Source organism: Cryptosporidium muris, genomic scaffold, assembly GCF_000006515.1.
Source record: "Cryptosporidium muris RN66 scf_1106632373453 genomic scaffold, whole genome shotgun sequence".
In the NCBI taxonomy this organism is placed as follows: domain Eukaryota; phylum Apicomplexa; class Conoidasida; order Eucoccidiorida; family Cryptosporidiidae; genus Cryptosporidium; species Cryptosporidium muris.
This window is the reverse complement of record NW_002196570.1, coordinates 531,741-559,270: the sequence shown is the minus strand read 5'-3', so window position 1 is coordinate 559,270 and position 27,530 is coordinate 531,741. Positions and strand designations below refer to the sequence as shown.

Sequence of the window (27,530 nt, the reverse complement as noted above, 5' to 3'; positions counted from 1 at the left end):
TCTAGAGCTTAGAAAAAGTCTGCTCCAGTAATGTCTAATTTATGTGTTAGGCTCTGAAGTGTGTATTTAAATTTCAAAATCAAAGGGGGTACCTTAAAACTGACGAATTATGATCTTCACATAGTAAACTAATTTGTCAATGAGATATACAAGCAATGCAATGTAATTTACTCTCAAAGATTGATGTTAAGCATCATTTTTAGCTGCTATAATTCTATAGGTGTTATATAAAGATTGCAAAATTTCATTGAGATTTATCAAATTCTTATAAAGTGAAGTTGTAGCAGGAGCCATATCTTGTTGAATTAGATTAAATGAATACAAGAAGCGGTCTAATAACACCTTAAAATCTAGTATTAAGAAGAAGACTTCAGATACAGGAATATAATTCTTGCGGATAATTTCTGAAAATCTCTGAGTCTCATAGAAGTCGACCAGAAATGAGTTAAGTAAGGTCACTGTCAAGTACACATCTGAGTTTAATGATGAAGATTTACCTGAAATGTTTTGTGTTGTGACTACTACGGAATCACTATCTACACATGTCAATAAATCACTTGTACAATTTAATTTTGGTCTAGTGCTGTATATTAGTTGTTGAGGTGACCTAATGTCAGTGTCTTTACATCCAAGCAAAGACATAAAGGGAGTTTGAATGCATATATTTGAATTAGCACTCCCAAAGCTGTTAAGGAATCTTTGTAGTATCGACCCATCATTGATATCTGAATTACTTCTCAGATAGTAGTTAGATAGAGGTAATTTATACTCATATTCTTCATAATCCATGTCAGTACAGGCAGTAATAAGGGAGTTTTTTGTACTCTCAAATAATGAATTATTATATTCGTCGATACAACTTTGTACATATTTTGGTAGTGTTAGTAATAATGGCTGAATCTTACCTCCATAAAGCTGGTCCCTCAGATTACTCGATGAAGAATTCATTAGTTGATTGCGTATATGATGAAGGCAATTTTTAGTCATTGGTTTACATATTGAAATGTGAGCTAGTAGTAAGAGTAAGCGTTGCACTGGATTGGAAGTTAGCAGAAGCTTACCAGATTTCAATATTGAATCTGTATTCTCTGCAGAATATTGTTCAGTAGATCCCTCAAACAAGTACTTAAATATTATCCCTGATTGAATAAGTTTAACCAGTAGTAAATTTGTTCCTTCAAATTCAAACATATGAGAAATGATACCCGAGTAACCAGTACATATCCCATGTGCATTTAAGACTTGTGATCGCTGTAGAAAATCCACTGTAAATCTAAATTGAGAAGCTATAAGTTTATTATGAAATTCTTGAAAGTGTCCAACTGAGTATAGTGGATCCTTAAAGAACTTTACCAGAGCCTTAAGTGAGATTATTGCACGTTCTTTTGTTATATTTTGTCTACTTTGTTCGTTTAATATGTTATTAAATAGCATAAATGTACGCAAAACAGTTGTTGGTGTAACTGGGAAATTTCCTGTTAATGTGGGTAACTCAGATGTTAGTAATCGATTGCGTTTTCTTGCAGATATATCCCAGAAAATGATATTTCCTTGGATATCATACCCACGACGACCTGCTCTACCTGAAGCTTGGCGATATAATAGTGGAGTTAGTGTTATAGAGTCATTCACAAACACTGCTGTTCGACAGGGCATATTTACTCCAAGTGCTAAAGTCCTTGTTGATATAATTATAAGTAGATATCCAATGCGATATAAAGTATCCACAGCACGTCTATAACGTAAGCTCAAGCCATCATGATGAATTCCAATACCACGTCTTAAACCCTCTATAAATATTGGTGATACTTTTCCTTCGCATGAGCTAATCAAGTCCTGGATTTCGCGTTCCCTACCTCCCATAACTTTTCTATCACATAAGAAGAACTCTGCATCATATTCTTCTGAGATATCGATAGGTTCTTTTAGATTCTCTAAAGACTGTAATTCACTTTCATCAATTATAATTCCTTGTCTTTCGCGTTGTTGTCTACTCATTGTTTTTAGTTTCAATAACATGTCACGTCTTTGAATATCTTTCAAGTATTGTTCATATCGACGACGATTAATAGTTTTAGTCATTTGCATAGCTTCTTTTGTACCACAGTATTTATAGTGATGATCCTTCTCAAGTTTTCCAATTAAGCTCTGTCCTAAATGTTCTACAACACTCCGTTCCATATTGAATATAATACATGGCAATAAATTTTCACTTTGTAATTTGCGAATCATTTCCAAAAATTCATCTGCTAATTTGTATGCAGAGGGTAGCCGTTGAGAGTATACTAAGACCTCCTCACTCTTTCTAATATTATCAATAAACTCTTTGCTATTGAAGAGATCACTATTTGTTTCGTTACTATAGCTCCTAAGTACACCATTATTACCAGTATTCATTATAATATCATACATATCACAACCACTCTCCTTTGCTAATTGAACTAATTTCCTTTGATAAGTCAAACTTGGTGTTAAGAGTAAATTTCTAGTTATATATGTCCATGACTCCTTTGTAATTACCTGCCTTCTTACAAGTTGTACCATTACATTTAAAATAGTTACCAAGTAGAATCTATATTGCTTCTTTGTAATGGCTAAAGTGCCATTAAAGTATATATCTGGATCTAGCCAATATACATATTGTTCAAATGGTTCTTTCTGCTCATCCTTTTTAATTATTTCACTTATAGCCAAATATAAATCAAGACAATCGGCGGGTGTTAAGTAAAAATCTCCAGGTAGTTCGTAGTTCAATACTCTTTCATATGACAGTGCTAGGACTGGATTTAATGGATATAAGTCACCTTGATGGTATATCAGTGTAGATAGATCAGCATAGCGTTCATTATATGTAACTAAGTGGACTTGGCTATTAGGTGTCTTTTTAATTTTTTGCAACCAATTATAAAAAGAATATGGATTTCCAATTGTTGCTGATAGACACAAATATTGGCATGGGATTAGTTGTAGTATACGTTCCCAATAGACACCTCCTTCTGATTCATTAATACAATGAACTTCATCAAAGATAACAAACTTAATTTTCGATACCCATGACTGATATACACTACTCATTAGGAGTAGCTCAAGCATATATGGTAGTGTTATCAATATTTGACATTGAGTTGGAATGTTAATGGAATAGTCTCTACTAAGCTTACAAAATAGAGAGATTTTTGAGTGATTTGGGTATGTCTTAGATCCAAATCTATATGATATTTCTGCATGTACCTGATCTGCTAGGGCTTTAGTTGGTGCAACGAAAACAACTACACTCTCATTGTCATATCTTAGCACTTGTTCCATTGCATAATAACAAATAAATGTCTTTCCACTTGCTGTTGGTGCACATACTAGTGCAGAATCTCCCTTATCTATAATATCTAGTATGTATTTTTGCCAATAATCGGGTAAAAACAATACTCTTGAATCAACAATGCTTCCTGTAGAGCGTTCAAAGTCTGCTCCCATATATCTTAGCTGAAAGGCGGCTTCTAGGCCCTCTTTTATGTGCAGTGCAAGCTTGTCATATCTTCCAGAGTTAAGAAGTGATATATACAATGACTCCATTTCAGATACCATTTTCTCAACCTCTCTTAAATATCCATCTCTATCTTCAGCTATATTCTCCTCAGTTTTGTTTTTATTTCTTTTCCTATTATTTGTGTTGTTTTGTTTACCTTTCTTATTAGCTGTTTCGGTTTTACTACTTTCCTTTGTTTTTTTATTACTTAATTCTATATTGTTTTTCTCTTGCATCTTATATTTGTATAAAGTGATCATATTTCTTGCTGAAGTTGTAAATCCTATCTGTAATAGAGCCTTAATCATTTCACCAAAGTCATTCTTATCAATGATATCATAGTACTGACTAAAGGTCTCAATAATAATCCTAAATGTCATACATATTGCCGATCTTGCACTCACCAGATGATTAGCATCAGGTAAGGTACTGCATTTAAAACTACGTATTACAGACATACACGTTTGAATTGTCTTAATTAGTATTTTACATCGCGATTTTGGTAGCTTGAATGAACGTGACAAGGCTTTAAATCTATTAAATTCATTAGTTCTTCTCGGTAGGCCAATCAACATATCATAAACTGCTAGCATAAATGAGTCAGGATCTCCCTTTGCTAGTATTTGATTCAGTCTAATCTCATATTGCTTCAGTTGATTGTCATCATCCTGTTGCATCTTTTGTGACTTTGCCTGCTCATTCTTTCGTCTTATCTCTTCAGCTTTTGAAGATAGAGAGTTATTAGTTACTTTGTTAGGAGATAATTCGTTACAAGTATTCCATACATGAAAAGGATTCACGACTATTGCCTGGTGAAATCTCTCATTACCAGTCAGTAATTGTCCCAGATCAAACCAAAATTGTTGATTACGTTGATTATCTCTAAGCTTCCTTTTTCTCTGAAGTTCAGCTGATAGTCCAGATATACAAACATTATCAAACCTATATGTTGGGCGTGTTTCTTGGGGACGTTCTATTTCCCAAAGTGCGACATCTCTAATTCCAACAATCCCCATGACATCTTCTAAATATAAGACAGTTTCTTTTGAAGGTATATTCTTCGTATCAATACCCGTACTATCCAGCTGTCCTAAATCTGATATTCGGACTCCTAGTTCTGACATAACTCTATTAACAAATTTCGAACGTAATGGAAGTAATGTTGGTCTCCCTCCAGTATATATGTCCGAATTTATTGCTTCTTGAATGGACAAGTCAACATTCTCAGTATAAGATGACAGGATCCCATCTAACACAATGGGAAATAAAGAGGACGAATTGCCATTAACTTCAGACCAGAAATTTTCCATTTCTATAGTTTGATTCTCTGAGAAACCTAGAGCTTCTGCTGTAACACCCAATTTATTATTTTTAACTAAGCTCATCTCACCAATAAGTAAAAATATAAATTCCATCAAAGTTGGATCATATAGATCGCATATGTCTGCACAATTTATACGTCTTAAATTTCCTGTAAAATCATTTAATTGAATAGTTATTAGTTGTTTAATTGTTTCAGAGAAATATAGGTATTCTAGAGACTTGCATGGTTCATTAAGAAATTCCCAGTCTCTACTTTTCTTGTGTCTATAGCATATTGCTGCAATTTTAGAGCGATCAAGTAGCTTTATGACATAATTCTTCAAGTAAAAAGAAATTAACAATATCTTCCCAAAAAAATTTATCAATTCTATATTATGAAGTGTATCTTCATCACTAGATGATCTTAATATATCTTCAGTTGTTATTGAATTCTTTATAAAAGCATGTATAAGTAATTGAGAGATATTAATGGTTTCATCTCCTTTATTACCAATTATTTCATTAGCACAGTTGTATTCATGATCTTTGCAGTATTCAGGTTCCTGTAAAGGCTTATCCAAAATATTCTTTAAAATGACTTCTCTAGATAATTCTACAAATAGTTGAGTTATAGTTGAAGAATAAGAGAGCGCAATAATTTTTTGACCCTTTCTTTGAATTTTATAAAATAGTGTTACATTAGAGTAGCTTAGAATATCTAGACCAAAGGATAAAAGTGCTGTTTTCAGTGAAATAGGAGTTTCATCATCAATATATTCCTGAGTAATTGAACTTCCGTCTTCAATAAAGAAAGTTGTTGATTCAAGATTGTTCATATATGTCTGGAACTCCTTACTAACCCAGTGAATAAAGTGGGAATATGTAAAGATATTTGGATTAAGCTTGGCATGTAGTAATAATATCTCACGTACAATCAATAAACCAGGGTTGATATTTTCAAGATATACTCTAAAGCAGTCCAGAAATACTAATACAATTTGTTTAGTTCCTGCTTCAAGCATAAAACTTATGAACCTCTCGACTAGGTAGATATATGGTAGAGTCTGGGGAGAAGAAGAATAAGAGCATGAGCATCCATCAAAAGTATAGTAGAGATTTAGTAGCAAACCTTCTGCATGGACAAATACATTTTCGGCATCTGCTATATCTGGAGTTATATCATTTAGAGAGACTGTAATTGAGCCAAAATACCATTCTAATATATTTCCTAGCATATGGGTTGATTCTAGTATATCTTCTTTCTTCTCCAATAGCTCATTGAGCTTATTCAGAAGTATAGGGTTATCTTCTGGGTAATATATTTGCCCAGAGTTGAGAGATTCGCCAATATAATTGGAAATAGCTGCAAAGTCTTCTGATTTACTTACTAATTCGTCTTTTAATTTCGGTTCCAGTAAGTTGCTATCTAGATACAGATCTCCACCTACCTTAAGAGTTTGCTCCATAGCTCCTATATATCAAGTAATATTCAGAATATCACTTGTTTCTCTGAAAAAAGTATTTCAATATAGTTCCACAATAACAAATCCGGTTTATAGTTAAGTGTTTATGTATAGCTAATATTAGGTTATACTCTCAAATATTTATTAATAGGCGGGAATATTCTTAAAATGTTATAATTAGACAAATTCTTTAAATATTGTCTTAAATTGATCAATCCTAACTTTTTCATTAGTTTCATCACCAAGTATTTTACTAGATATATCGGATTTTAATTGATGAAGTTGTAAAATCCTCTCTTCAACTGACTTTCTGCATACAATTCTGTACATATGTACTGTCTTGGTCTGGCCAAGTCTATATATACGTTGCAAGGCCTGCTCCTCTACTGCTGGATTCCACCATAAATCAGTCAAATAAACTCGTGTCGCTGCAACCAAATTTAGACCTACCCCTCCAGCTTTAATAGAGACGAGTAATATCTTTTGTTTACTTTCACTAAACCATGATATGATAGAACCACGTTTAGACATACTTATAGATCCATCCAAACGTCGGAAGTTGAAACTGTGACAATTTAGTGCCATTTCTATTATATCTAGGAAACTTGTCCATTGAGAAAATATCACAACTTTTTGATTATCATTTATATCTTTATGTAAATATTCCAATAAAGTGCGGATTTTTGTTGAATATATTGTAGGCTTCCAGTAAGTACCAGAAGTATCTATTAGTGAATATTCTCTTTCATATATTACTCCTTTAGCTTGTTGAGATTGCTCCGGAAGCTGTGTAGTTTTACTTATTTGTAATAGATTTTTATTAACCTCACCTTTATTTATCTCTTTTATTTGATGCATCTCCATTTCTATTGCACTAAGAATCGCCTTGGGAATTTTTTGAGTTCCTGGCAATGCTATTAGTTCATTTTTCTTAAAAATATTTCTACAGTACGGACAACTTGCAGTTCCAACTTCCTTTTTTGAAATAAGCTGCAATGCACATATTCTACAAAGTATGTGTTTGCATGGCAGATTTACAGGGTCTTCAGAATAATCCATGCACACTGGGCACGATGGTAAAGGTGAATCTTGAGTTTTGTCTCTGGTTTTAGAATTATGGTAGATCTTTGTAGTTTTGGTAGACTGGATATGTAAAAGTAGTGGATGACATACTACTTGCCTTAATCTCAAAAGAAGAGTTAAAACTATACTAAAATTACTCATAATAGTCCCATTTAAAATTAATGAATCAAATTTTTGTTTAGATCTTTGATAAAGTGAATTGTATATTTCACTTTCAGTATAATCCAACTCAACCCATATTGTATGAACATTCTTTTCTGGTAGTACTATTATTGGATTGCCATCTATAATCGTATCCCTAGTTCTTCTTAGTATTATAGGGCTTATAATTCTTCTTAGAGTCTCTATCATTGTAGCTGTATCACTGGTTAATTGTTTCCACCAAGAAATCCTGCACCAGGGTTCTATCCTGAGAAATCTTATCAATGAATATATATCATTAATTGTATTTTGAATAGGTGTTGCAGTTAAACACCATCTAAAACGACCTTCTAAAGCACTACAAGCTTTAGATACTTTTGAATCAGAGTTTTTTATAAAATGTGCTTCATCTAGTACGATGCGATTCCAGTATACTCCATATATAGCTGATCTATTGGTTGTACAACTGCTTGTACTTTTTAATAAAAGGTCATATTCAGATGATAGTGTGCCATATGTCATTAAAACTATGTCATAATATCGGGCAATATTTCTCGGTTTGAGTTGGTGTCTTTTATTACCATAATAAGATAGTATATTCATAGAATTTACGTTAAGATGTTTTTCAATTTCTTGCTGCCATTGCAACATTAGAGATAGTGGTAGAATAATTAAAGTTCCTCCTTCTGGAAGATGTAAATTTTCAGAAATGGATTGTGAAGGTGTATAGAGCTCATGTGAAGACTGACTAGAACTTGCAAATAGCTGTTCAATTTCGTTAAACTCCATATTTCTTTTTTTTTTACTTCCACATATCAGAGCAAGAGTCTGAATAGTCTTCCCAAGACCCATATCATCAGAGAGAATTCCACCTGAATTCTCGTTAACGCAAGCTGGGAATTCTAGAGACAATATCCCCTCAACTTGATTAAAGTATATGAGTTGATACTCTTTATTTAACTTATATTTAATATCGATCCAAGAAAAGCTCTCTGTATCAAATTTATTTATGCTTAGCTCTTCCCAAAGTGGATGCAATTCATTCAAGTTCTCATATTTTCTCTCTCTTGACTTCATCCAGGAGTATCCTTGCTGCTGATAGGGATAGAGCTTACTTTTAAATATATTTGTATTCAGCTCAACTTCTTCAACTATATCAATATTTCTTGGTATTAGACAAAGAATTTCATCAATAGTTAAGCATTGTCTGGTATCTTCTGAGTAGACATAATTTTGGGACTTAGGATATGAGGCCCATAAACTTTTTTTTTTTACCTGTAATTTAACCTTTTCAAATAATTGGGACCATACTGTTCTTAGCAATAAACTATTATCATTTGAATTGTCATTCACTTCAATATTCAATTCTTTTTTACCTAATATTTTTGATTGTTTGAGTATAGTACTTTTCTGATTTTGGTAGAAGGCTTTTGATGTTGCAAATATTACCATCTCAAGAGGTACTAACTCTCCAAAGGAAAGATAACTAGTTGGAAAATCTGATCTAATTCTAGCCTTAATTAGTATCATTTCAGCTGCAATTAGTGGATATATAAATTTAACATTTGAAGAAAGCATTCCTACTTCTCTACCTTCTACTACTACTCTCAGTATACTGGAGCTTAATGTATCCTCCATTGAATAGCACTCTTCCAAATTGTGTTTTCTCTTTTTTCTTATACCAGATTGAGATACTATAGATAGCTTTAAATCAACGTTTAACCCCCCTGAAATCTCTATTTTTCCTCGTAAGTTACTCAGAAAATCCAAAGTAATTGTCCCTAGATATATTAAGAAAGGTTCTGAGATATTCTCTCTAAGTGAGGTTCTATTGAGTTGTGCAGAAGTTGAATTTTGATTAGCATCTGTTCCATTGGATATATTAGCTTTCTTTTTACTCAAAGACTCGACCATCAAGTTTTTAACTTCTTCCATGGACTCATCATCAAATATAGTGATATCATGGTTATTTTTATTGTTAAGTGTATCCAATATTTGATTTTTTGGGGAATGTGTAATTTGTAAATTTTTATAGAAAGCATCAACTGCAGAGTTTAAATCAAAACCAGAATGCCGAAGCAATGTGAACAAATAATTATCAGTAACATCGTGAGATATTCCAATCACATTCCTAAACTTACTTATTTCTTCATGAAAATTTGCATACATTTCTCATTCTTTATTTTTCTTGATTGTCCACCTCCCATGAAGCGGTGCTACATAATTTTGTCAAATATGACACCCCTACGTATTATCCTTAAGCCCAATTACATTAGGTTCTTATTTCTTAAGAATATCTTGACTAGAATTTGATTTAATTATATTTGAACAATGTTTTAATAGAAATATAGTGATTGTTTATGATATCTATCACTGATTGATAGTAGTAATAAATATTTATACTTAGGGCCTTTATTATTACTAAAGGAAACTCTATGAACTCTTAATCCATTAATTATCAGTTTTAAGGTACCCATATATTAAGTCATGTATTTTTTGTTTATTTACAAAATTGTATACCGGCATGACAGTAAGAATATGTAGCGCTAAAATTGGTATTACTAGGAAAATAATCGTGGCACTTCGATAGTTTATATTTTTCTTTCCTGCTCCTTCTAAAAGACTTCTTAATATTCATAATATTTTATATTTGATCTAGGAAATGAAGTAGCTATGATGGAGATATCAAAGCAGTTGAAAAGAGGAAATTTATGTAGTATCCGAGTTCACACTATGCAAGAAGGTGATGTTGTGTGGCAATTTGAAACAAGTGATATCCTGAAATTCATATACAAAGAGAAAGAAATCCGGATTTATGACTTAATTAAATTTTGTACTGGGGAAACTTTGGATAGTATTGAGTTTAAAGAAGCTGATAAAAGTGGAACAGAAAGTACAGTAGATATATATTCAAATAAATTTAACAACTTAGCAGAGCAGCTTGGTAGGGTACTTGATGAAATTGGAAGTGTTGAGTTTTATTCGGAATTTCACAAGAAATTAAGTACTGAGGTTGCAGACAAAGTGAGTGATGAAAATGTGATTACTAGGATTTCTATTCCATGCTTAACCCTTGTTAACTTATTTCTGAAATTTAAAGATATTTATACTCATGAAGAATTTATGGAAAAAGTATATAGAGTTTTGGGAATGCACTTAAGATATATCTTACCTAATGTATTTTCAGAGAATATAAAGATAGGAAAGCCAATGCTGGATGGGTATTTGAACATATATATTAATTCAATAGAGAACTTGATAGAAATTATAAAAACATTTAGAATTTCAGAACTGAATGCAATTCAACTATTATCTTTTTTACCATATATATTTGTACTACCAGATATACATCCAAAGTTGATGTTAGTTACAATTGAATGCATAGTGCAGCTATTTTTCTCTCATTTATATATATCTGATAAATTTATGGAAGGCTCATTAGCCTCAATTTTTGGTATTCTTGACAATATAACAACTACAAATAAATCTATAAAAAAATCTAAGGTTATGGTTGATTCTCAGATCTTAGTACATGGGTATACATTTCTTATACTACGATTAATTCATGGAGTTTCTTGCCCAAATGACATTTGGAATGGAAAATTTGGACTTAGTGCACTAGATATGGCTAAAAAGCACTATGAACTAGTAAAAAAAATATGTTCTCAATTTGCTGGTTACTATATCAACAAGCTAGTAATAACAAAATCTAAGCAAAGAGATGGCTACAATAATCATAATGGAGATATTGCATCTATGCTACTTGTTGACTTGGTAAAGTCTTCAACTTCACCTAAATTTTGTTTATCTAAATTATTAATTCAAATAATAATTATTCAACTAATAAAAATATCAAATAGTGCTTTAACATCGAATACTTTAGTAGGGTCACTTGCTCAGTTAGTTGATACATCTTCTAGAGAATTAAGTATAACTTTAATTGGTTTATCATTACCTATTGTGCAAAGTGTATGTAATATTAGTAAGAATATAGTATTGGGGGCTAAAGTTGACAATATCTCATTAGAAAATGAAAAGGTAAAAGTGAACAGTGAAGATATTGGTTGCTATTGCTTAAATAATGAAGGGATTTCTCAAGCAGCAATGCTTGATTGCGATAAATGCCACCGTTGGTTTCACATGAAATGTGTTAGTGTTGAGCCAAGTAATGTTCCTGAAATATGGAACTGTGATGATTGCATTTTGGAACAAGTTAAAGTCGAAGTTTGCCACGGAATTAAATCAGAGGAGCTTAAGTTAGATATTGGGGATATACTAAACATTTCGGCCATTTCAATTTTTCATTATCTGACAATTACGAATTTTAATATGATAGGAATGACAAGAGATATAATTGAAAATTCAACAATTTTTGATTTAAATTCCTCAATTAGAAGTTCTTTCATCTTAGAGATATTAATGAGACTCAATGCGCAATCAAATGATGAAAATAAAAAGAAAGAGATCTTCAGGCATAAAAAGTTGGGTAAACACGACAAAAATATAATAAAGAAGCATGGAAATAATAAAATTTCATTGAAATCAGGTAGTAGTGTTTTGGAATATCAAGATTTACATTCTTTATTTTTAAATGAATGGTTATCGCCTATTACAAGTAATATTACATCTTTAACAGCTTATTCTTCAAAATTACCAAAAATTATGCAATCAACAATAAATAGGTTGTGGTGTAAAATAATATCTTCAACATTTACTGTGTTAGTTGAATTGATGTTAAATTGCATATTAGTAAACATTCATAATTCACCAAGTATGTCACAACGGCGTACAGCAGTTAATGCTTTGGGAAATCTCTTGGTTACTCATCCAATATTGGCATTTACAAATGATTCAATATCTAATGCCTTATTAAATGCATTACAGGATAAGGCACCGAAAGTGAGGGAAAGATCACTTGTACTAATAGAAAAACTAATCCTAGATAATAATTGTGATTTGAACTTAGAAATTAATAGTAAAGAGTCATCTTCAATGAAAATTCCTCAATATATGTATGAAAGTATTTGCAGAATGTCATATGATATATCTCCACTGGTAAGGATTGCTGCAGTGCGCATCTTGCGTCAATTGTATGAAAAAAGGAATTTTGATCTTTCAATAGGGGCTTTGTTACTAAGAAGGTTAACATCCCCTGAAGAGACTCAGACAATACGACGTTATGTAATGGATGTATTCACTTCACTTTGGTTTAGCAAATCAAAAGTTTGCAACAAGATAAGTTGTACAAACTTCGTAAATATTTTGAAGATTTCACAAGGCAGGAATTTTCAGCAACTTCAAGGTTCTTCAAACTGGTTACTACATCAATTGATTGGTGCGATGCGAACAAGTATGTCTAGCTCTGAGATAGAAGAATCTGTCACAAGATGGGTTCCATTACTATTGGATATGTTTTTAGAGGGATTTGAGCATGCAAATAATGAAACAGAAGTAAGTGAAGCAAATGAAAGTGGTTTAATTACAGAAAGCAATGATTTACTCTTTTCAAATTTTCAAATAAACTGCTTGAAAGCATTAGAGACACTGGGGGAAATATTTCCCCATTCAACAACTGTAGTATTCCCTCACATTATCATTTACATGAGAGACATTAATAGTGGTTCATCAGATGCTCTAATACATATATGTAACATACTATCGTATATAATTCCTTTGGATATAAACTATGATATTAGCTCACTCGTAATAGATTTTATAAATATAATCAACAATGCCAGATCACCTCAATTAATAAAATCAGCTATTTGCTGTCTTTGTAAAATAATACAAAAGCCAGATATTGACAAAACTCATTTCCACTTGTTAATAATTGACAAAATTAATACAATATGGGATTACAATAACAAGCAAGATTTGAATTTATTTGATAAGAAAACAATAGACATTATTAGGCGTAATTGCTGGATAATAGGGTGTATTTACGAGTTTAGTAGCCCAGAATTGCCTTTGTCTCTTAAAAATGGGAGAATAATTGAGACAAACTATTGTAAAACCGAATTTGGCATTTCGTTTGTAACTAGCAATTCTAACCAGCAACTTATGAATTTTAAAGAGAGTGATAAAGAATCAGATGAAAACATTGAAAGCGATTACAGTGATTGTATAGAATCAAGTAATTTAGTATTCGATTTGATATGCTCACTTTACTACAAAATTGACTGGAAACTGGGCAAAAGTGTTATTTTACCTACAATAACCGAATTTTTGGTCAAACAAAAACAATTTATCAAAACAATAAAATTTAGCAAGCTTATCCAATGTGCTATTCGAATTTGTGATTGCACAGATAATCCAACTTCTAGTAACTCAGACTTATGCATTGCTTGTTTACAATGTATATTTTCACTATTGAATGCATACGAAACTGAGGCACTGAAACCAGTGGAAGATGAAGATATAATATCAGACAACTATAATGCTAGCTATTCATGTTCTGAAGACAAATTGAATACAATCTTTTCTGAAACAGCGAATGATAATGAAGAATCAGATATATTCCATACACCTGTTAGAAAAAAATCTGCAAAGGTCTCTGAATTTGAAACTGATAGTAACTCTCCAATATCATCTAGGACAAGCTTTGATTATTTTTCATCATTAAAAGCTTCTAAATATGGTTCTTCACAATACTTTAATAGATTGGCATCTGTATCAGCTGCACAGCCATTGGCTGCACATTTAGATCTACTATTGGACCTTATTAGATTACTAAATGAATGCTCAAATGAAAAGTTTACTCAACATCAAAAACAAATGGTCGCCATTTTAGTAATTTGTATTCTTGAACAATTTAATAGACAAGGTTTGGTAAATCCAACTTCAATTATTGCACCAGTATCTGGAATGCTTTTCTCACTAAACAAGGATCTAAGCGTCAGAGCATACCAAATAACTTCTAATCTATTTGATAAATTTCCGAACCTTGTTATAAACAAATTTAAAGATATCACAGTATATGGTTTTAATTTTATTATGGGGAATTTTCCAACTTTTCTCGGCAATTTTGAAAGTAATGGAGAAACAAGAAGAATATTTGATAATGATTTACAGAACAATGAATGTTGTGGAATATCAATACCTATATTTTGTAGTAATATCATGGAGTTATATAATCGTCTTTATGTTGAGAAGTGTAGAAATAAGAAATCACTCCGTGAAACTATAATAAAAGGGCTCTGTAAACAATTGGAACTACTAATAAACAGCGAGAGCATTGATAATTTATTGAATAAACTATTTTCCAAACATAAAATAGACAACTATGGAGTCATATTACTTTATGTAGAGTTTGTCTCTTATCTAATAATGAGTACTCCATTTGTATATGAATCAGAAGTACTCCTACTTATTTACACTATGGGAGAAATGTGCATATTATGTTCTCAATTTTTGGAAGACTACAATGAAAAGATGAATGAATACTGTCAGTCAAAATCATTTACATTATATACTTGTACACTATTAGTAACTATTTGCACTTGTATGCAAAAGGTACTTAAAACAGAATACAAGATAAATGACCAAAACTTATCTTGCTTTAACCCAAATACTTGTATTGTAAAGGAAAAACCTAAATATGCTCATCTTGATATTGATACAGGGGAATCTTCATCCATAAATATAGCTGGAGTTACTCTAACTCGTTCTACAGTTTACAATAGTTTGAACTGTTTCCGTAAAAAGGGTTCGAGTATTTACACATTCCGAGATGAACCAGCTAGATTAAGAAGTTTCATGAATGAAACTTTGTATTCACAAACTGAAGTCATATCTGAAAAAGAAATAAAGCTATATAGAAGAAAAAATAGAAAACGCCCAAGTAATAAAAAAGGAATAGATTCTGATGACTCTTCTCAGAGCTGGAGCCCAACAAAAATATCTAAAAATCGCTAGTATCTAGAATTAATTATTATAATTAACTTATATAATTACATATGAATAAAGTAAAGAACTTAAGGTCTTATTTTATATTTAAAAATGATCCAATATCTTTATATCTATGTTTTAGAATTTTATTGTCAGTGCTATGTACAAATATCGTTACATGCATGTATATATACATGCATGTGGAAATAAGACAGTACAGATTAAAAAGAATTATTTAAGGTATATTCCTAATAGGAGGATAAAGTGAATTAATCTAGATACTTGTGTATCTTTTAAGAATAATAGATTTCTCATTATTTTAATTAAGGTAAATGAAGTAGATATAAAAAATCTTCCAATAAAGTGATTATAAACCGCTTTACGGAACCGGGAAAGTTTATATTACTTTAAGCATTACTTTAGTGGGCATCTTTATAAAGTAGGGTTTACTCACTTTTTTAATAGGGGGAAATGGCAGAAGTTCTCTATAAAGTTGAGATATCTCCTGGTCAGGATAGTAATAGTGAATATAATAAGGAAGTTAAAGATAACCATGCTTACCAGGAAGAATTTTTGTACGATTGGACACTAATATGTATGAGAATTGAAAATGGTATAAAATTAACTGAGCAAGTGAAAACTGCTTTGCAAGAAAGAGTTACTCTTGAGGAAATGTATTCAGTTGGACTTGAGAAGATCTCATCTAATTTTTTTCCTCCAGCAACAGAAAGTTCAAGCATGGCATCAGCAGTGAAGGCTCTAAGGAGTGAAACATTACGTAGAGCACAACAATGCAGGGAACTAAGTGAAACTTTAAGACTCGATATTTTAAATAATACATTAAATCAGATGTTAGATAATCATAGGTTGGTTTATTCTAGTTTGCATGAAACGGGTTGCAAGTTGTCGGGGGAACTTCAAAATAAATACCTGCAATTTATCAAATTTAGGAATGAATATGCTTTAGCATATAATTATATTGGAAAATTAACTAATAAATACCAGAATGAAAAAGATAAACATGAAAAATCAGATATCATCATGATAGCAAATGAGATTATTAAAAGATCATGCTACACTTCATATATAGAAGAGAAGTATATTGAGAGCATAGATAATTTAAACAAATTTCGTGAATTTTATGAAGCTGAGACAAAAAAAGTATTAAATATTCTTGAAAGTATGGATAGCAAACGTTTGTTGTGTTTGAGGGATGTTTTTATGAAAACTATTATTTATGACATGAGTTATATAAGAAATTTGCAATATGATTCAGATAACGTTATAAAAGCATTAGAAGCTATTGATATAAGTAGTGATATGCAAGAGTATGTAGGAAGATTTGGGAAAAGTAGTAAAACTAGTTGTAAATCTAATGAGGCATATACTCATAGTAATATTACGACTAGAAAGAGTTGGGCTGAAATAGTAAGTGAACTGGATAGTTTTAACAGTTCAGATAACAAAATTGATGATGAGCTTGATTATTCACTTAACAACAAAGATAGTATAAAGGGATCTTTTGATCTTCATACTCTCGTTTCATCTTTTGTAGGTCAAGATGCAGCTATAAAGGCACAAAAGGTAGCAAAGTTGATATTTTCACAAATGAACATTTTAGGTGATAATCCTAATTTATTAGAAGATAATTGCAGAAATATTTATAACTCTAACTTGGAACTAAGTCATGTCAATTCTACTGAGGGACCAAATACTTCTTTAGAATCATTATCAACTAACTTTTCTACATGCACTATACAGACAGAAAGCAAGAAATTAGATTTACAGGGAAATTCTGCAAATTCAGAATACCCTACCATATATAAGACATTTATCAACAAAGTACTTAATTCAGTTTTAATAGTAGAAATATCTGAAAATATTTCAGATAATCTTATTGATGAAATTAAGAAACTTGAACAATTAGATTATGGATTTAGAGTCACTCACAATAGATGCTGGTTTTCTAATTTTTTACTTAAAGCTGTTCAAGAACATGATTGCAAGGTAATAATAAATACAGATGATCAAACAAAAACCTACATAACCAAATTCATTGATATAATAATGATGTTATTGACTTGTTGCCAAGATAGTAAGGATATTTGGACATTTAGGATTATTGTAAATATATCTAGTAAAATTATTATTGATAGGAAGGAATTAACACATATAATATATCATCATGAAATTTGGGATACTGTAAAATTCTGGGAGGATTCACTAATTTTGTGTATAGCTGAAGATTTCCAATTCAATTGCATCAAAACCAAAAAATTAACAGATAATTTAGATGATGACTTATATAACCAAGAAATTGAGCAATTCAAACAGAATAATTACTGCTGGCTTGAGTTAAATAATTTTGCGATGACAATGAAGTCATTTGGAATACCAGATATATCTATTATAACACTCTTCACGAAGATATGTGGCTATTACAATTTAGAAAAACCTTATTGTGACAAATTGCTTGAGAAGCTAAAGTGTAAAGAATAGTCCTTTTTATTGTTTGGGATTGTTGAATTGTCAACTTATAAATTTAATTTCAATATTCAATTCTCAACTGATTCAATAGAAAACCCCTCAAAGTAATACTTTATTTGCACAAGCTAAATCAATCATATAATACATCAAAATAGAAACAATGTGAATTGATATACTGTTCCCAATTAATGAGTATTGCTGTTTTAAAAATTCTAAAGAATCATATTTATATATTGCTGATAACCAATTTGATGGGAATCCCATCAAAGACAAAATCTCAGATGGTTGCAAAAATCGAATATTGCATTTTGATAAGTCAATCTCATTAATACATTGAAACCTGCTAGGACACAATTTACTTGTATCAAAGATTTGTTTATATACTGATGATGGTTCATCACAAGATAAATATTCATTAATATACTTTGTATTATCTACATTAGAACTTTTCATAAATAAAGGTTCACCTCGCCCAGCACTTTCAATATAACTTCTCGTTATTGTTGTTGAAACGATTGATAATTCATTAACTATATCAAATCTAAAAGAATTATTTCTCTCAATAACTTTATTCGCTACTTCAGAAAATAGTGAACTTTTAGCTGTATAAATAATATCACCTATTTTTTTTGGATGACTGTGTAATAGTTTGTAACAGAATTTTGATGAATATGGGAGATGGCATAATAATTCATCATAAGTAGATTTATTTTGAGGATCATTTATTATTAGTTTATATTCTAACTTTTTTGTGCCTTTACAATTATTTCTTAATATGTTGCTGGCAATAAAGTTTTCATACCTTGATAAGATTGAATATTTGCATGATAGTACTAAGTTTGAACATCTGAATGCCATACAATAATATCTAACTCTTGTATTTGGTATATTCAACAATGTTGGAGATAATAGGAATTGGATATATGTATAGTCGAGATCATTAAACATATCAATCATAAATTTATGAGTTCTAGACTGTTCAAAATTTACTACATTTTCAATAAACCAAATACTTGGCATATTAGACACGTCAATTTTGTACATTAAGTCTATTATTTTAAGAAGTGGTTTACACCTATTATCGTCGGAATCTCTTTTAGCTCCTCCCCTAGTAAATGGTTGACAAGGACCTAAAAGCCATATATTAGCTTTTGGAATATCATCAATGTTTAATGATTCAATACTTTTTGTGCATACTTGGGTATCTTTAAAGTGTCTTTTATATATGTTGTTGCAATTTTCATTTAGTTCAAAAGCTTTTATTACTTTAATATCTATAGCTTGCCCGTGTTCTACCTTCATTATTATCAAAGTACACATAATTTGAAGTTACATTTAGAAGTTGATATTAATTAAAGGATAATACCACATACCAGTTTCTCAATAGCATACTTAAGTGAAAGATGTAGCCCTCCAATACCACTAAAGAATCTTCAAGACAAAATAAAGTTTATTCGCCTGGAAACAAAAAAAAAAAAGGAAATAAGGGATTCAATATTATATACTTACTCAAGGGAAGTTAAATTCAACATCATAAAAAGTCTACTTCTTTATTGATTCATAGTAAACTTATAAATTTTTGAAATGTAAATAACTTTTGAATGAAATACTAATTTATTTAGGTCTCCAAAAGCGCTAAGAATGTTGAAGTAGCATAATTTGTGAGAGTTACAAGAGGTGTATATCGAGTAAATATTGTAACTCTAAAACTTAAAGTAGTATTTATATACCTAAATATATTGCTAGAATTATGGGTAAAAGGAAGGCAAAGAAAGTTGAGATAAAAAAGAAGCCTATTCCGAAATTAGATAGGGAATTCAACTGCCCATTTTGTAATAATTCTAAGACTGTAGGAGTAAAAATGGATCATAAAGGTGGACTTGGTCATCTATCCTGTCGTGTTTGTAATGTTGAATATACAACTCGTATAAATCGACTAGATGAAGCAGTAGATGTATTTTCCCAATGGATTGATAAATGTTATGAAGTAAATTCAAGGGTATCTCCCGATAAACATTTAAATGAATATATAAGCATAGTTAGTGAGGATCATAAGAAAGCTAAGATGGACGATTCTGTAAAGAGACATCACCTTGTAGATTATACAGAAGATGAATATGAGCACGGAGATGACGAGTTCATTGAGGGTAAACAACATATATTAGAAACTCAAAGAAAAGATAGTACTAAAACAAGATATATAGGGAATGATTTAGGTGATGTCATAGACAGGAATCAAAGAGATAGTGAGGTAATTAGTGAGGGGATAACTTCCTCATATCCTCAATTGATGTTATCCCAATCCTTTACAATGGATGAAGAGGAGGACGATGGATTGTTTAGTGACTAAACCTAAATTAAGGAGTTGAATGCTAATCAAAATGCTAATCAACACTATTTATATCGCTTTTAATTAGTAAATTATCCAACTCAAAAAGTTGTTTCCCAGTTAAACTGGTACCGATGTTGTTATTTGATTTCCAAATACCCTTATCTATCATTTCACTTTTAAAAGAATCTTTCCACTTATTAAATTCACTTTCAGTAACCCTTTTATCAACATTACATAAAATTTTATCTGAAAGATCTTTATATACAACTTCACCCTCATCTTGTGTGCTCTTTAATAAAGATTGATTTGTATTTGAAGAGTATTGGCATTGATTATAATGAGGATCCACAGGTTTCAGTTGTACTAATTCATCGATATGACCTTGGATATTTTCTATAATGTTAAAGATACAAATTTCCCCTATATGACTTTGAACACAATTATTTGCAAATTTATACAACTGTTCTAATTCTTGTTGATCATTAATTCCTTGTATATCTTCAAAGTAAATGATTGGGGATAATTGTGGATATTCTTTTGGTAAGGAAATTTTAATAGCAATTCTAATTAAACGATATGTTCCCTCTCTAGATAAGTGGATACTCACAATATTCCTATTTTCATCATATAACAATTCATCTTCTGTATATATTGATCTTAGAGCTTCTATTTCAAGAGCTCTATCATCAAATTCCATTTTGATTAATTTATAAATTCTCGTCTAATTTATTAAGAAATATTCGGACCCTCATTCCAAACCTAGACGCGCTCCCATGTTAGGATGAATAATAGGTTAATATTTAATATTTAAATTATATATGCTACTAATAGCTCAATTTTTCGCCCAATAAAAGATATAATCTATAGTTGTGATCTTTATAGACTATACTAGAGACAAAAAACTTGTTAATGGCTTTTAAATATAGTATCTTATCCGTTACCAGTCTAAATTTTCTTATTTAATGTACATGGTAGTAATAATCTACCAGATCTCGACGTCTTAATGGATTTATTAAATTCATCGACTAACTCTTCACATCCCTGAAGATGTTCCTCTGGTTCCCAAGTTGGCTGTACGGGATGACCAGGGATTTTCCACTTGACTAGATATTCCCTTTGCTTAGAAATTGGTTTCTCCCTGACACTCAAAATCTGTTCAACTTCATATTCAAGAAGGCTAAGTCTCCTTTTTGATTGGCTATCATCGTCTTTCTTATTAACTTTACTTTTTGATTTAGGATAATGTAGCTTGGCTGAGTTGTCTACAGCCTCTTGTGTAAAATTAAGATTACTTAAAATCTGTTCATTTTCTTTATCAAGTTGTAAACTCAACTCTTCAAGTGATCTCTTCGGACGTCCTCTCTTCTTCCCAGGTGTGTATGTTGAGTTCTCATGTAACTCAGGACTTTCTAGTTGTGAAGATGATTCCGTAGGGATATCATCGCTTTGTGGTGTGAAGGTATCAGTCTCTTTTATATATCCTACTTTATTAATTAACCTGACTGATTTTCTTATATTTTTTGATCCTTGGATGATTTCATCTTTAATATAGGATCTCTTATCAGGATATATACCTTGTAGATTCCACTTTATATCACAACTTTCCTTATTTTCAGAGTTATCTTTAGACTCTATATTTACTTGCACGTTATGGTTTATTTCTGTTTGAGATTCCCCAATTTTAGCATTATATTCAATAGATTTCCTCCATTTAGGATTAGATCTCAAAATCCCAAATATAATAACATTAGGAGACGTTAAAATACGATAGACTGGTTTTTCACGTAATGAGAGTTTTATTAATGATCTTTGAATAATTAAATTCTTTTGTTTAGGTGTACCTTTATAATATTCAGATAAAATACTTACAAGTGATATTGGATTTGCAGGTAAATAAGTACCTAATTTAGAAGCCCACTGCATACTACTAATGATAGATGATACCTTATTCATGTTCAGATATTTTGAGTTGTTTGATTGATTACTAATAAATCCAATTCTAGTATTATAGCCATCTTTGCCAATATAATTATATAAAGCTTTAAGAGTATTATCACTATATAAAAAAATAGTAACACCTTCTAGTAACCAAATACACGTTATAAATTTTCCACTTGAAGCTGGTAATAAATACAAATCATTAATTTCACTATCTAGTGTTATCTCATTTGTATCTCGAAATAAATCAAAAGTATTGTCATCTTGATCATAATCAGAATGATTAATATCCTGACTAAATTGCCATACATGCTTACTTTGCACATATTCCTTCATTTGATAATAGTGAAATACGGGAGTCCAAACTATAGGATGGACAATATATGGCCTTGTAAATAATGTATTCCTAAACTTATCATTCCATTCATGAACTAAACCATCTTTTGTTAATGCAATGTATTCTCCTAGTATTGCAGAAAAATCAACAACATGTTTGTTACTTAATGATCCTTTAACATGGCTAAGAAATATTGTCTTATCTATATTCCTAGTAAGATCCATATCATTATTTATATTAATTATAGAGATATTACCATATATTTTATTCTGATTAGTAGTACCCTTTAAAGCCTTTCTCCAAGATAATAGTATCCCATTTTGCAATAAAATAATCCCATTTATAGCATCTAAACCACAATATATTTTGCGGCATGGGTACGGTATGTTCATGATAACTGAATTAACATCACTTCCATATATAATAATAAATGACTCATTCCTCGAATTGATACACGACACCGCCATGCCATATTTGTAAGGAAAATGATGCATACTATCTTCTAGTATTAAATTGCTTTTATCACTAGCAATATACTCGGTGTCATTCATATCCCCTTTATTCTTTACTAATTCCGAAATTGATATATCTATAGCCTTTTTGATACAACTTGATTCTAAAACATTTAATTTATCTAAATCAATAGGATATAACAAAATTTTATTTGTATAACCACTATACTCTGTTATCCAAATATTACCGGCACCTGTTAAACCAGATAATATAAAGCTCCTCAGATCATTAATTGAGATCTCATCACTAATACTCAATGAATCTAATGTAGAAGATATCTTTATACCACGAATTTCCTTCTCATCTAATTCCTTTATATGTAGCCAATTATAAAGTAGTATATCACTACATAAATCTTCATTATCAGATGATGTATTATTAAAGCTCCTTTTTACCTTATTTCTACTAAGTACAAATTCATTATTAAAACTCTGTGTAACATAAATATGACCATTATTCAGTAGTACAGCAATATGATGTCGAGATAAAGCTATATCTCGAACAGGAATATTCTTCGGTAACCTCTTCCACAAATCAGTATAACACAATCTTACACTTGAATGACAATCAAATGGTGAAACTGTCACACTCAATTTATTTATACAATCACCAGTATTCCTATTAACTCCAGTAAGTTTCTCACTTATATTCCTAATTCCTAATCCAAAACCCAAGTATTCCTCCTCGATATCATAACAAGATAGTGTTGAGTCTGGAATTTTGGGATCCTCTTTTAGTACTAAGCTTATATCGCATATTGATGGTATATTTACATCTTTTTTACACTCATTATCAAAATTCCCCCTATCTATATTACTTGATGATGAACTTTCACTAATACTAGTTACCATTATTAGTGACTATTATCCATATAATTAAGATGTATTTGAATTATATAATTAATTAAGAGTTGGGTAGAAATATTTAAATGTACTAATAGCTTTGGATTAAGAACCTGGGATTCACCAAATTAATTAAAGATTAATTGTTGATTTTCTTCCTCACTCCGTCTATAATGAATTCTATAGTTGTAGCTTATAAATTTTTATCACTCAAAAAATGGCATGTCAATAGGCGGAACGATAACCCCCCATTCCCCACTTACAAAATTCTAACGACTTTTCCTAATAATTCTTTATAAGTTTAAAATTTCCATAACTAACAGCTACTACTTGATAAATTACTCCTAAATATTCCCCATATTATTAATTTGAATTATTTTTATAATATTTTCCAGTATAATTGTATCGAGTATTACAATGTCCATTATTTGTAACTGAAGTATCCTCAAAATAGATTGTCCTTGGAGACTCCCTAATATATATATATTGTTTTTGATTACCCCGATTTATCTCATTTCGAGACCTTCTATTTTCATGCAAATATGGAACTGACCCTTCTATGTACCTAGCATCTGTGCCACTAATAAATTGATTGCCAATATTACGAGTAGGATGTCCTTGTAAATTATAAGGTTGTTCAATATATCTATAAGGTATATTCTGGAAATCAAGATTACTATCTCTGTATATGTTATGTGAGTTGTAATTGGAATATATATGCTCTTGTCGATTATTATATAAATTTCCATTATAACTTATACAATTATCTAATAAGATCAATTGATTCATATTATTACTAGAATGCTCATTATTATATGACTTATATATTTGATAAAAATAGTATATACCTGATAACTGAGTTGTTTTAGGAAGCAAATAGTCTTCATTGTAATCAGCCTTATTATTTCCCTGGTATATTTCAAATCTCTTCGACTCTTCTGAATTAGTACTTGCTAAATCTAGAGGACTTTTAGCACAAGATATATGACCAAAATTTCCACAAATTGGACAAATACAATATGCAACATTGATTAGATTGGTATAAGAAAATTGAGTTGAATCATTAATAAAAAACATAAAGTCACGGTCCTTCTTTGCAGGAAAATAATAATTTTCAAAAAAATATCCATTTGATGTCCTACAAAATCTGGATAAATGTCCTTTTAGTAAACACTTAAAACATCGATTAGCTGGGCATGAAACTGCTCGTCTTTCACATTTGGAAGAGCCACAATATTGACATTTTAAGCAAGTCATCCCTTTTCTAATACCATTTTTTGCTAAATATATTGCTATTAATCCATGCCTAGCTGATTCTGTAGTATCAAAGAAAACAGAGTCATAAGTTCCTTCTTTTAAACCTTTTTTTAGGAGTTGTTTTGATATTCGTATAAGATTAATAAGATTGCTATAACCAACTTTGTCATTTAGCTTATCTATAGTACCCTCTGTATCTGTTGAATCACCTGCATTACTTATATTATCCTCTCTATTAGATTCTTTAGATGAAGGAACTACGTTGGACTTAATATCATTAAAAAAACGGGATTCTCTTATCCTTGCACCTGGTGGCGGATTTTCATATCGTAAAAATGATGGCCATAAATTCCCCATATTCTCATATAATTTCCACATATTCTGCCTAGTCATTACTGCCAAATCTTCATCACACATATCTTGCAACTTATTCAAGTATTCTCGATTTCGCAAAACCAAATCAGGGCTATGATTTAATGTAACTTTGCCATTCCCTAAAGCACATCCATTGTAATCAATCTCCTCATTATCTTGAATTTCACCTGTTGAAGATAATTCTGCATCTTTATCACTAGTAAGCACTTCATCTTCTATACTATTTGTATCTTCCTCCACTCCATATGAATCCAAAACAAAAATCTCAGCATGACCACTAGAATCTGCCCTATAATCCATCAAAATGACAATATATAATTAAGTTATTATACTAATATTATAGTAATCATAAACCAGAAATTTAAAAAAAAGTGATCTTGTTAACCTTTTTGTAAATTGGATAGTACTAAATCATATTAGGCGCCCACAGTTACCTTTAGAATTCGTGCTAATTCGCTATCTGTCTATCAATAATTGCATTGTTTTGCATTCAACAAACTTTTCTATTTCAAGCTCATATTTGTATGTGAAGAGGAAGAGCCAAATTTATAGGACTGTGACCTTTTAGCTATAAATTACTATCATAAGTACTTTAAATTAATTAATCAATATGCAATTGGTCTGGCATAAAGTTATTTGTAGTATCCTTATCTTCATATCTGCATTCTTTGGATACCTTTGTCCAATGTTAATCAACTCAAGTAAATATAAAACTAGCAAATTGGGTTTTGACCCAATAGATATTTTATGTGCATTTGGAGGAGGTGCATTTATTGCATTATCTATTGTACACTTAATTCCCGATGCATATACTTCAAGTGAAAATAAGATTCTTATATTTTCATTTTATGGATCTAAAGTTAATAGTGTCTGGTATATCATACTTTCTGGCTTTTCCCTATCTCTTGTATGTGAAAGTATAGTTCACGCTTTATTCCCTCATAAAACTGAAATTATTTGTAATAAAGATGAATCGAAAATAACTAGTACTAATGTATCTGAAAATTCATATATAGAAGATTACCATTCATTTAAAGTTAACATTAATAAAACACAAAATATAACATACTCTCAAAATCAAATTATAGATGATAATTCATCTGTAGTATGTAATAAGCAAAATTCTAGCTTGTTTTCATTTATTACTGGACTTGTATTAGTTAGTGCATTAGTTATACATTCTATATTTGAGGGGATGGTCGTTGGTATCTCAAAGTCTGTTCCAAAGATTTGGCTTACAACTGGAGTAATTGTTGCACATAAGTGGATTGAAATATTGATTGTTTATGTTACTCTATCTACACGAGGTATAAAACCACTTTATTTTGTTGCAATCCTTGCACTTGGCTCTCCTATTGGAGTTATTATTGGAGCACTTATTTCACTTTCAAATACTTTGGCCGAAGCAGTTTGTTCAGCTTTAGCAGCTGGAACAATACTGTATGTATCTTGTGTAGAAGTGATTCCAGATGTTTTCCATTCAAAGACAGGTTCAACATTGATTAAATTAGTTGCCTTCATATGTGGCACCATTATTGTATCAGCTCTAACCTTACTAGACAATATTGCTGAGAGCCCTGTTTAGCTCTCAATACATATATTCGAGATTTCACACTAAATATCTATAATCATTAATTTATCTAAAATTACTTTCTCTTATTTTATTATTTTAAACTGTCACAAAGTGGCTACTGGATACTTTTACTGACACCATGTAAATGTGTATTCGTGTATACAATAGTATATACCGACCCTGCATGTAAATTGCATGTAGAAATATTACATCTGTTAAGGATTAGTATTATCATATAACAACTAAATGCAAGGGAAATCATCAATATATTATATTAGTTATCAATTAGCCTAACCCTATTATCAATGTGGAATGGCGGCTGTATACTTTAAAAAGATTGAAACTTGACTACAAGTCATTTAATAATAATGTTAAAGAATTCTAGTGAACAATATATAATTTTATAATTAATTAATGATGGACGAAACTTTAGGGCTTTCAAGGGCACGTGTAAGTATCTTTGACACTTAATAATAT

The 27,530-nt window shown here is 30.7% G+C and overlaps 10 protein-coding genes across 10 annotated transcripts, besides 6 other annotated features; 4 read left to right on the top strand and 6 right to left on the bottom strand.

Annotated features, from left to right (window-relative positions):
- Positions 1-186: 186 nt before the first annotated feature.
- CMU_039750 (DEAD/DEAH box helicase, putative) lies at positions 187-6,291 on the bottom strand (the record flags this gene model as incomplete). The annotated part of the gene is made up of 1 exon (XM_002139219.1): positions 187-6,291. The coding sequence occupies one exon, from the start codon at positions 6,289-6,291 to the stop codon at positions 187-189; it is 6,105 nt and encodes a 2,034-aa protein (XP_002139255.1).
- Positions 3,635-3,749: a sequence feature (A-rich).
- A 174-nt stretch (positions 6,292-6,465) lies between the features above and the next one.
- CMU_039740 (SNF2 family N-terminal domain-containing protein) lies at positions 6,466-9,681 on the bottom strand (the record flags this gene model as incomplete). Its single annotated transcript, XM_002139218.1, has 1 exon — positions 6,466-9,681. One exon carries the CDS (start codon positions 9,679-9,681, stop codon positions 6,466-6,468), a length of 3,216 nt encoding a protein of 1,071 aa, XP_002139254.1.
- A 507-nt stretch (positions 9,682-10,188) lies between these two features.
- On the top strand, positions 10,189-15,426 carry CMU_039730 (HEAT repeat family protein; the record flags this gene model as incomplete). The annotated part of the gene is made up of 1 exon (XM_002139217.1): positions 10,189-15,426. The coding sequence occupies one exon, from the start codon at positions 10,189-10,191 to the stop codon at positions 15,424-15,426; it is 5,238 nt and encodes a 1,745-aa protein (XP_002139253.1).
- Positions 11,307-11,365: a sequence feature (AT_rich).
- Positions 15,427-15,433: 7 nt separating the features above from the next.
- Positions 15,434-15,464: a sequence feature (AT_rich).
- A 170-nt stretch (positions 15,465-15,634) lies between these two features.
- Positions 15,635-17,898, top strand: CMU_039720 (uncharacterized protein; the record flags this gene model as incomplete). Its single annotated transcript, XM_002139216.1, has 1 exon — positions 15,635-17,898. The coding sequence occupies exon 1, from the start codon at positions 15,871-15,873 to the stop codon at positions 17,896-17,898; it is 2,028 nt and encodes a 675-aa protein (XP_002139252.1). The 5' UTR covers positions 15,635-15,870.
- An 87-nt stretch (positions 17,899-17,985) lies between these two features.
- On the bottom strand, positions 17,986-19,418 carry CMU_039710 (DNA (cytosine-5)-methyltransferase domain-containing protein; the record flags this gene model as incomplete). The annotated part of the gene is made up of 3 exons (XM_002139215.1): positions 17,986-19,182; positions 19,260-19,308; positions 19,396-19,418. 3 exons carry the CDS (start codon positions 19,416-19,418, stop codon positions 17,986-17,988), a joined length of 1,269 nt encoding a protein of 422 aa, XP_002139251.1.
- A 218-nt stretch (positions 19,419-19,636) lies between these two features.
- On the top strand, positions 19,637-20,236 carry CMU_039700 (uncharacterized protein; the record flags this gene model as incomplete). Its single annotated transcript, XM_002139214.1, has 1 exon — positions 19,637-20,236. The coding sequence occupies one exon, from the start codon at positions 19,637-19,639 to the stop codon at positions 20,234-20,236; it is 600 nt and encodes a 199-aa protein (XP_002139250.1).
- Positions 20,237-20,270: 34 nt separating this feature from the next.
- CMU_039690 (RWD domain-containing protein) lies at positions 20,271-20,915 on the bottom strand (the record flags this gene model as incomplete). The annotated part of the gene is made up of 1 exon (XM_002139213.1): positions 20,271-20,915. One exon carries the CDS (start codon positions 20,913-20,915, stop codon positions 20,271-20,273), a length of 645 nt encoding a protein of 214 aa, XP_002139249.1.
- A 96-nt stretch (positions 20,916-21,011) lies between these two features.
- Positions 21,012-21,038: a sequence feature (AT_rich).
- Positions 21,039-21,163: 125 nt separating this feature from the next.
- Positions 21,164-23,857, bottom strand: CMU_039680 (chromo domain-containing protein; the record flags this gene model as incomplete). Its single annotated transcript, XM_002139212.1, has 1 exon — positions 21,164-23,857. The coding sequence occupies one exon, from the start codon at positions 23,855-23,857 to the stop codon at positions 21,164-21,166; it is 2,694 nt and encodes an 897-aa protein (XP_002139248.1).
- Positions 23,858-24,205: 348 nt separating this feature from the next.
- Positions 24,206-24,239: a sequence feature (AT_rich).
- CMU_039670 (uncharacterized protein) lies at positions 24,212-25,780 on the bottom strand (the record flags this gene model as incomplete). Its single annotated transcript, XM_002139211.1, has 1 exon — positions 24,212-25,780. One exon carries the CDS (start codon positions 25,778-25,780, stop codon positions 24,212-24,214), a length of 1,569 nt encoding a protein of 522 aa, XP_002139247.1.
- Positions 25,781-26,090: 310 nt separating this feature from the next.
- CMU_039660 (zinc transporter, putative) lies at positions 26,091-27,065 on the top strand (the record flags this gene model as incomplete). Its single annotated transcript, XM_002139210.1, has 1 exon — positions 26,091-27,065. One exon carries the CDS (start codon positions 26,091-26,093, stop codon positions 27,063-27,065), a length of 975 nt encoding a protein of 324 aa, XP_002139246.1.
- A 378-nt stretch (positions 27,066-27,443) lies between these two features.
- Positions 27,444-27,469: a sequence feature (AT_rich).
- Positions 27,470-27,530: the final 61 nt, after the last annotated feature.